The 10,192-nt window shown below is 45.1% G+C and overlaps 1 protein-coding gene across 1 annotated transcript; it reads left to right on the top strand.

The window, feature by feature from the left end:
• The first annotated feature begins 60 nt into the window (after window positions 1-60).
• Window positions 61-6,836, top strand: ints13 (integrator complex subunit 13). Its single transcript, XM_079184028.1, has 17 exons — window positions 61-467; window positions 778-1,028; window positions 1,219-1,293; window positions 1,532-1,734; window positions 1,973-2,053; window positions 2,144-2,234; window positions 2,341-2,469; window positions 3,882-3,966; window positions 4,219-4,311; window positions 4,540-4,629; window positions 4,728-4,906; window positions 4,987-5,151; window positions 5,343-5,497; window positions 5,583-5,813; window positions 5,951-6,081; window positions 6,285-6,420; window positions 6,512-6,836. The coding sequence occupies exons 2-17, from the start codon at window positions 804-806 to the stop codon at window positions 6,546-6,548; spliced, it is 2,106 nt and encodes a 701-aa protein (XP_079040154.1). The 5' UTR covers window positions 61-467; window positions 778-803; the 3' UTR covers window positions 6,549-6,836.
• Window positions 6,837-10,192: the final 3,356 nt, after the last annotated feature.

Genomic DNA, 10,192 nt, shown 5'->3' with positions numbered 1-10,192 from the left:
GGCCGTCATTCAGGGGAAGGAAAACGGTGACGGAACACTAGTGGGCATATATCCGCCAATAACAAGACGCTAGCTTGACACGATTTAAAGCGTATTGTTTGTGCTAGTCATTCCAAGTGTGTACATATTTAGTAAACGGTCACCTGGAGGTACATTGAATAGAAAACATTCAGTTTACTATTGCACAAATGGCATAACGGTTAAATGTGTAAGTCGGTGGTAATAAACGCGAATCAGCAAACAAATGATTCCGGCTAGTGATTAGCTTAGCTAAAAGGCTAACGCGATGGTTAGTGACACGCTCCTTTAGCAAGTAGTCATGTTAGCTTGCTGACGATTTGGAGTTATTGGCAAATAACGTATTCTGAGACTGATTGTGTCTCCGTGTAATAGGCAAAACTCGACCTAAAGCGAGCGCCCTCGGCTTTTAGCCGGTTCATATCATTTCCTGATAAGATTTTCTACAGGTGAGTTGACATTCGCCACTAAGAATTTATGAACATCGCAGTTGTCAGTAGAGATTGCCCCCAGCAACCGTCAAATTGTATTTTTATTACTGTGCCTCTTATATCTGTAGTGGTATAAAGGAAGATGCATGATGTAATAAGTTGTGTTATGTTTAAAAGGTTTGCACAATATTCCTGTGTTCATCTAACTTAAATGTAGATTTCATATAACATACTTACAACATGCTGTATAACATTTATGGAAGGGTGTGTGTGTGTGTGCGCCTTTATTAGAATCTCACGCTTGTGTATTTCTCTGTTGTCCATACAGATCAGTGCACGCTGGATTTCTGCAAAATGAAGATGTTCTCGGTGTCTCACAAGACGGTCTTTGTGGTGGACCACTGTCCCTACATGGCCGAGTCGAGTCGTCAGCAGGTGGAGTGTGATGTGCTGACGAAGAGTCGAGCTCAAGGGGTCATTCCTTTGGCCCCCGTGTCCAAGTCCCTGTGGACCTCTGCTGTGGAGTGCTCCATGGAGTACTGCCGGATCCTCTACGATGTTTATCCCCTGCACAAACTGGTTAGCTTCTTATTTTTTTGTTTTCTCTCTGTGTTCATCAGCTGTTTCTCCACCACTGGTTCCAATTAAGATATGTACCTAAACGAGTGCGCCACGAACGAATGAGATATCTTAGTCTCGTGAATATAATATCTTGCACCAATTACTTCAACATTGAATAAACGCGTTCTGACTTCTCTCTATTTTACAGATTAATTACCTTGTGAGTGATTCCGAGTTCCACATCTTGAATAGCTGGAGGCAGGAAGACCAGAGCACTCATGAGGTAATCCACTGCCCACAAAACTCCGTGACGGAGTAACAATTCTACCTGATGTATAATATGACTGTTAGTCTGCGGTAGGTCCTGCAGTGAGAGTGTTTTCAGCACAGCTCCAGTTTGCCCGCATTTTGGAGAAGTGCAACATTATTATGAACATCAGTGACCGCATGTTTGCACAGGTTTCCATCAGAACTGGACGTAGCGATATGATTATCTCGTTTCTCCTCCTCCTTCCTGGCAGCTCATGTCAGCTCTAGCGGCTGTCGGGCCGCCTAACCCGCGCGAGGACCCCGAGTGTTGCAGCATCCTGCACGGCCTGGTTGCTGCCGTGGAGTCGCTATGCAAGATCACAGAGTTGCAGCACGAGAGGCGCACCAGTCTGATGGACACGGCCGAGAGAGTTGCCAACAGGGGTCGTATTATCTGCCTAACCAATGCTAAAAGGTAAACAGTGACGTGGCGGAAAATCAAACTTTAACATGTTGGTCATTTCATTTCCCGCGCAGCAACTCTGTATTGTCACTGTTTTGTACTTTACGTGTATTGTACGTGTACGTGCATGGACTTATCTTGTGGTCGTCGCTTACCCTGATAGTATATATTCATAAAAGAACCTTTTACTGTGCATTATATTATTTAAGACAATTCTAATGCAGTGCTCTTTCTGTGTTCTATCTCACAGTGATACTCATGTGCGGATGTTGGAAGACTGCATCCAAGAGACTATTCTAGAACAAAACAAGATGGCAGCAGGCTCAGACAGGTCAGTATCAGCCGATGTGATGATCGTAGCAATTCTTTCCTTTTTTGCGCACGTGATAAATGGCTCACAGCTCATCGTCGTGCGTTTCAGGCTGATGGCCATCCAGCAGTGTGACCTGGTCCTAGTTCACATCCACCCACAGGGGGAGGACACGCTGGTGTCTGACCGGCCGAAGAAACAGGTGGGTGCTGCTGACAAAGAAGACCCGAGCTTGTGTGGAAAAAACATGGCGCCATCATGTCACAGCCGTTAGTTCTCACTGCAATCTTCCTCCCCGGTTGTCTCAGATCTCCCCTCTGCTCACCAGCGAGGTTCACAGCGTCCGTGCCGGGCGGCACCTTTCCACCAAACTCAACATTCTGGTCCAGCAGCACTTTGACTTGGCCTCCACCACCATAACAAACATCCCCATGAAGGTAAGGGGCTTCTCGCCCTTTGTTTGGCCTTGCACATGCCACGCCAGAATTACATCTCACATCAACTTTAAACATTTCATTTCTTTTGCTAGTCCACAAATGTTGTCATGTCCAGAATGCAGACCATTCCCTCTTTTTCCTTGATTGCTTTTATTTTTCCTTTTTTCCTCTCACAGCCTTCACACTACTTCTTTTGCTTGCTTAATCTTTTTACGCGTGAGCCCTTCCTCACCGATAATTACTCATGAAACTTTACAGTCTCATCTTTTTGTTTATCTCATTTGCATGTTGATTTGACTGTGAATCTGCTGCTGGTTTCATGCTGTATTTTCTGTTTTGCTAGCCCACATTAAATGTTTGCGACCAGGTTAGTACTCTTATCACACACACATCAAAGTGAGGGAAGGGTCAGAGTTTACACCACGTAGTGTGCAGTGTATGTTTGGAGCTCTACTGTTGCAACAGGCTTACAGTGTCATGAATTTGTTTTGATGTGACATTTGGTCGAAAGATTTGCCGGTGAGGCTCCAGTAAAGGACGGGCAACTCTGGTCTCATGTGGACACCCAGGGAATGCAGAGTTTGAGAGTCTACAAACTTTTCTTTAATTAAATGATATTATAACCATTTGTTTTAAAGTCATCCAAATTGTTCTTGGCAAATGTTTTGTTGGCTGTAGGATTCCTGCCAAAGACTGATAGAAAATGCAGAATATGAATGTTGAATTCAACCGTTTTAATGTCCGAACATCTTTGACCAGCGTTGCCTCTTCTGAGTTGTTGAATACTGTCAGTGTCTGTCGGGTGTTAACACCTTAAAAGTTGCCTAAACTGTCCCCTGGTCTCTGTTTCCCCCCCATCAGTTCCCAACCATTCCCCCTTTAGTGTCTTGGTGTGGTCCGTTGTGCTGTCTGGATAACTTGTTTTTTTTTAAACCCGACCTTTAGCTGTCCTAAAACTGCTATTTTTCCATGTGTAGAAAGTTGTCAAATTTTAAGCTTAATAAACAACCTTTTTTGTTTTTAGCTCAGCGGTTGCCAGACCCCATTTTTCGGGCCTGGGCCTAAACATATAGAGCTGTTTTTTTGTAAGATCGTGAATCCATGATTTATGTCAAACAAGTACAGGCTCAGTATTGTGTGAATTTAAGGACATTTGCATTAAACACTAGTCTCTGATGTGAGTAGAAGAAAACATACTTAAGTCACCCAGAGAGCTTTTTTTCTTTTACTTTGGTCATTATCATTTACCCTTTGGAACATGAAATCAGCAGTGCTAATGTGTGTTTGTGTGTGTGTGTGAGAGTGTGTGTGTGTGTGTGTGTGTGTGTGTGTGTGTGTGTGTATTGGTTTGCACATTGTGAGAGCTGACTTCATGCTGACCCGTATGTGTTATTGTCTCTGCGGATGGACAGGAAGAGCAGCACGCCAACACATCGGCCAATTATGACGTTGAGCTCCTGCATCACCGAGATGCTCACCTGGAGTTCTTCAAAAGTGGTGAGAACTCGACTGAAACAAAATAAAAGTTAAGAAGTAGCCATTCGAATACTTTGTGAGGAAACAACCTCAAACTTTATATAACTTGTGCTCGAAGTAGCTTTCATTGTTAACATTATAAACACCGGGTAAGGAAATCCGTTTGCAGATTCTTGGACACCTTTCATGATTTTTTTTGCAATATTTTTTTTTGGAATCCGTCAATTTCTCCTCAGAAATGACCAATTCACATGTCGTCTTTGTGTTGTGCAGGAGACTTGCACATGGCGGGCACCAGCACGCGAGAAAATGGACTCAAAGAGACGATTACACTGAAATGGTGCACTCCACGAACCAACAGCATAGGTGGGCATAGTCACGTTTCTATGTCAGTTGGTCGTTGATTTGAAGGGTTTTAAGCTTTGAACATCATTTAGGGGAAAATATTTCCCCATTTTTATTACATTTAAATTTTAACTTACTTTGAAATCTCCTTATTTATATATATCTTAAACAGTATAAGCCCTAAAAGCATTATTGGTGAATTGTGCAGATTAATCATTGCTGATTTGTGTTTTTATTTTCCCACCTCAGAACTGCATTACTGTACAGGAGCCTACCGCATCTCCCCCACAGATGTAAACAGTCGTCCCTCGTCCTGTTTGACCAACTTCCTCCTCAACGGTAAGCGGGAGTAAACCCTTTTCTTTTCATCCTGTTGTTTATCTTCGTCTCTTGATGGACTGTAACTGTTTGTGCCTCCTCTCCTCGATTCGCCACAGGTCGATCGGTGCTGCTGGAGCAGCCGAGGAAGTCTGGGTCAAAGGTCATCAGCCACATGCTCAGCAGCCACGGAGGCGAGATCTTCCTGCACGTGCTCAACAGCAACCGCTCCACCCTGGAGGACCCGCCCTCCATCAGCGAGGGCTGCGGAGGCCGAGTGACCGACTACCGCATCACCGTACGTTCAGCTCACACCAGCCCGGTTGCAATAAACATCAATAAGCATCAAATGGTAACTGTTTTTTTTGTCTGTTTCAGGATTTTGGGGAATTTATGAGGGAGAACCGGCTCACTCCTGTTTCAGAGTCTACCCATGATCCCTCGGCGAAGCTGCCGGTGGAGAGGGCCAAAGCTCAGCTGGAACGCCACACTCGGTACTGGCCAATGATCATCTCCCAGACCACCATCTTCAACATGCAGGCAGTGAGTGAGCGGCATGCAGCGATACTGTGGCTCCTTTTAGATTTCTATCGCACAAGTGAAGTTTCCATCACGCTTGACTTGTTTCCTGCACAGAAAAGATGATCTGTTTCCCATGTTTCTATGCCTATTGGCCCGCATCGTTATCATCCGTCATTCCTGTGTCTGCGTGTCGTCCTGTTTTCCTCCACTAGGTGGTTCCGTTAGCTAACCTGATAGTGAAAGAGACTTTGTCTGAGGAGGATGTTCTGACCTGCCAGAAGACCGTTTACAACCTGGTGGACATGGAGAGGAAGAACGACCCTCTCCCTATTTCCACCGTGGGATCCAGAGGCAAAGGCCCCAAGAGGTATTTCTTCTAAAATCAACATCGCAATTCATGAACGTAAACGGCAGAGTCACTGATTGTGTATCCGCATTGTTGTTCTTCTCAGAGATGAACAGTATCGTATAATGTGGAACGAGCTTGAGACATTAGTGAAAACTCACGCCGGAGCCACTGACAGACACCAGCGGGTGCTGGACTGCATCATTGCCTGTCGCAGCAAACCTCCCGAGGAGGAGGAGAGGAAGAAGAGAGGGAGGAAGAGGGAGGAGAAGGAAGACAGGACAGAGAAGAACGGCACGAAGGACACAGATGACAAAAGCTGGCAGGAGTCGGAGAGGTCAGTGCTGCTCGGATGTCTCATGCATCCTTATAGATGTGAATAATAACCTAAATTTAGCAGCAAAAAGAATGGGATGTGTCCGTTAAATTTCTGCTCTCTCGTGCCTCACTCCGTTTTTGTTTTTAAACCTGAAGACTTAAAGGTTTGCTGGAAAAAGAAGAGCAGGAGTCGGAGGTGATCAAGGATTCGCCGGACTCTCCAGAGCCGCTCAACAAGAAGCCGCGCCTGTGCACGGAGGAGGTTCAGCCCCCAGAGAGAGCAAAAGGTACCAACCTGCATCATACTTTTTTTTTTTTTATCTGCTTAGAATAGACACCACCCCAAGAAATCACTGACAAACAGACCAGAAAAGTACTGAGCCAGTGAGGGCCAGTTCTGTCAAATGCCATCTGATGACATCACTCGGGGGGCCCCGACTGGTTATGTGTGTTTTTTTATATCTGTGGCTTTGTCTCGCTGTTTGTTCAGGTCCGGTCTCGCTCCTCACCATGTGGAGCAATCGCATCACTGTAGCAAATTCCAGGAAGCACCAAGAGTTTGTCGGAAGAGTGAGCTCCGTCAACAACAAGTTTGAGTTGTACCAGCAGCTCAAAGACGAAAATGGGTGCGTGAGAAAAATCAATCATCTGTCACTTTATGGGTTGAATGTGTCAAAACTGCTCGCTAACCAGACTTGTCTTTTTCCCGACTGACAGGATGGATGTTCACGAAAACGGAAAGGCCTCCAGATGATGTCTTCACAGATCCATTGCTTCACCCCTGCCAAGGATAGAGATTTTGAGCCACAGAGTTTTTTCAGAGTTGGGTGTCACCTCATACTCCCAGAACCAGGGCCTCAAATAACATAGACAGTGAACTCTTAACGAGGAATTTCTACTGTTCCTTTTTTTTACTCATGGTTTTGTAGATATGCTGTTCACATATTGTGTAACACAATAAAAGCTGTCAATAGAGAATTTTGCTGTTGAATATGGAAGTGATGTCTTGTGTCATTCATTTAAAGTAGGACATTGCATTTGTGGGAAATAGCATCATTACTGTGTTGTTTAAAGAATAAGATCTAATTGATCCAAGTCAAAAACGGACTTGAGTGATTGACTGACAAGAGTACAATTACAGCAGGTTGTAATAATTTTACACATAAAACAACCTGATAGCCCTGAAAACATTTTAGAACCTGAGCTTAATATGAATTGAAACAATTAAATAGAATTAGAAACATTACTTCGTGTGACTGGACCTTTGAGGTTTTGTTATAGATCCTCTATTTTTTTTAACGTTAGGCACTTTAAAAGTCGTATTGTGGAGGACGAGGCTGTCGCGCCTTCTCAACGGTTTTCCTCACTTGCTCTCGCGTTGATGGGACTTGCCCCTCAACGCCTGGCGAAAGGTTAATCCACAGCCTCAGCGGTGGTGGAGGGAGTTCAGGTTGTAAGAGCGGAGGTCGCCTCGGTCTTAAGGCTCTCAGATCTCTGCTTCTAACTGAGAGCAACCTGCCTGTGGGCCAAATGGCGACTGTTCTTGACCTGCGTGACCTTTGCAGAAATGGAGAACTACAGTGACGAGCAGGACGATGAGGAGGCAGACAACGATGAGGGCAGTCAACATGCCAGCCATCCATTGATAGTGAGTAATCTGTTGTGAGGTGCAGAGACGCAGCTGTTAGACGTGGGACTGAGGCGAGTGTGGACAGCAGGGGTAGATCCATCAAATGTGGAAGTAGAAGTAGTGGAGAAACAGTCTGGTCTGTAGCTCACAGGTCCAACTTTAGTGATGGAGAACTCTGGAAGCATTGCCTCTCTGAATGCAAGGTTGACGGATTCATCTGCTGATCTCATTGCCAGCCACATGCTCCATATTTGATCGACATAGCACAGTGTTTCTCTACTCTGACCCGTCCCACACAAGCTGTGGTTGTACCAGGACACCACAGTGGACCTGTGCCTGGGCCTCATGGAAACTACAGAGAGGTGGTTGGAACTAGAGCTGTTGAAGAAGAAGCCAGACTGTTTTCTCAGCAGTTGTTCCACCCTGTAGCGGTGACGGACAACAGAGTGAAGTTGAGCTGTCGGGGTGAAAACGTGACGGGGCTACGACGGAGATCCAGGGTCAGAGACAGCCGGGTGCTCAGGCCTTGTCCGTCCCGGGCGGCCAGCAGGAACCGCTGAGGAGCAAACTGCAGGTCCACGTCCAGAGGAACACCATGAAGCTCCAGACCGTCCAGTGCTAACCAGGTACCAACGCTGATGGGAGGCCCGTCAATGAGCCTCATCTCCAGGGAAAGAGCGTCTGCATCACCGTCCTCTGGGTCCTGGAAGGTTTTAGGTGGGATTGAGTAGTGGAAGGGGAAGCCAACAGCGGCCGTCAACACTGGAATCGCTTTGGGTGGGAGATTCATGGAGCCTGAAATATAAAATAAAATCATGTTTTTTTTATTGTCATTGCAAAGAAATGTCTTTAAACAAAAATAAAGACATGTAAATGTGATATTTTAGATAGATTTGTAGAAATGAACTGTTCATTTGCTAAATCAAATTCAATGTTGGATGTCAAAGACACCCTGTGGAGTTTTGGACCACTTGCAGTGACGTTTTGATGCACAGGTCCTGACTTGTCAGCATCTTTTCTAGCGATTAATCGATCAACGACAGAGAAAAATCTGCATCTGATGGATGAAGGATAAGGTGTACGGCTCATGAACAGTAGAGGGAGCAGTTGGATCAGAATGGTCCTCGGACACTCCTCGAGTGCTCTCAAAACAGTGTAAGAGGAACGGGGTAGGTCACACTTAGGCCTGCTGCTGTGTTTGAATACATGCTTGTTGTGATTGCAATGACAGAGGATATGTGGTAAAATGTATCAATTTGCTGTGACTTCCCAAACAGCAGTGTATGGATCATTTGTTGCAATGATGACATGAATTGCACACTCTCATGAGCCGACTTGACAAATGGTTGTTCTTTAGAGGGCTCGTCTTTGAGCATAGATACTGGGTTTTAGTTATAGGAAGGCTCGTGTGAAGAGCCATAGAAGGGTGTGTTGGTCGTAGGGACGTCAATAAAATGCCTGAGCTGAACGTCTGCATGAGGGCATTTTGATCAACACATAATTCTGTGCCCTAGTTTTGACTGTAAATCCGTTACAAGTGGGCTTTCAGGATTATTTTGCAAAGATGGGCTCTAATTCAGTTTGTCCAGACGGGGTCAGCTGAAACTCTAGTGTGGTCGATGACACGTCCTGTGTTGTTACATTTAGCTGAGACGTTACATCCTGATTCACAACTGGGGACAGATGTTGGATTGTACTAGAGTGCTGAGTTGTTGATAATTGCTCAGCCATTAAATATGAGGTTGGTGACGCATCTGGAAACAGCCGAGTTGGCAGTATTGTGCTTGATGGTGGCAGTGACCGCATTGTCTTTATTGTGGGGTTCAGTCGTGGGACAGCGTTATAATCCTCTGTTAGAGGCGAATGAGATGGGAGGTTACAGAGTGTTGGTTTGGCATTGTGGTGGTCTTTAATTGGCCCTTGGTTATAGATAATGTGACCTGTGAAAGAGAAAATGCAACAATCCAGTACAATGGTAAAACAAGATATCATTGCTGTAAAATATAGCCAATACCTCCGACTTCATTTGCTTGTAATGACGCTCTAAACAACATGAATTGAACTCAGCAATAGACAAAGTTAGCAGCTAGCAGGTTAACACAGCAGAGCATTTAGCTGCTAGAGAACCATGTCTTACTTTTAGGAGTTGGTGGAGACCAAAACAAAGCTAAAAGGAAAATGAGTATCCTTTGACCACAAATAAGAAACCCAACGAATGCTAACGTTGCTCTCTAACTGCTGGATGTGTACATAAGGAACTGTTTGCTGGCAAATTTGGCTTAAAAGGTGCAGCGTTTGCAATATTTATGCTGTCTCCAAGTAGTTATTGTAGGTTTACATGCATTTCCATCTTGTGTGTTTTTATCCATAATTCACAATGCATTTCTTCATGTGAACTTTAACATAACAAGCAACTGTAACATAGTCATATGTTTTCCATGTCATTCATGCTTCTCATATTTCCCACACGACATTAGCCATATGTTCTTCTATTCATTCAGTTCCATTCAGCTATGGGCCTCTTTTTCAAACAGGGTCAAGTCATCACAGCATATGACTTGAATGACTCAGCACCCGCAACAATCCCACATAGTCATATAGAAGTCAACAGCAGCAGACTTACCCAGTGAGCTCACTGTGGGCCGGATTTCTGAGTCAGTGTAGCCGGCTCTATAAGAGCCGATCCAGAGGGGGGTTTCCTTCTGGTCGGGGTCGGGGGGGTCAGACGAGTGGCGAGCGATTTTCTGTTGACTGCCTCATGTGTCAGC

This window comes from Pholis gunnellus (assembly GCF_910591455.1).
Source record: "Pholis gunnellus genome assembly, chromosome: 22".
In the NCBI taxonomy this organism is placed as follows: domain Eukaryota; kingdom Metazoa; phylum Chordata; class Actinopteri; order Perciformes; family Pholidae; genus Pholis; species Pholis gunnellus.
This window is presented reverse-complemented; position numbering and strand designations above follow the sequence as displayed.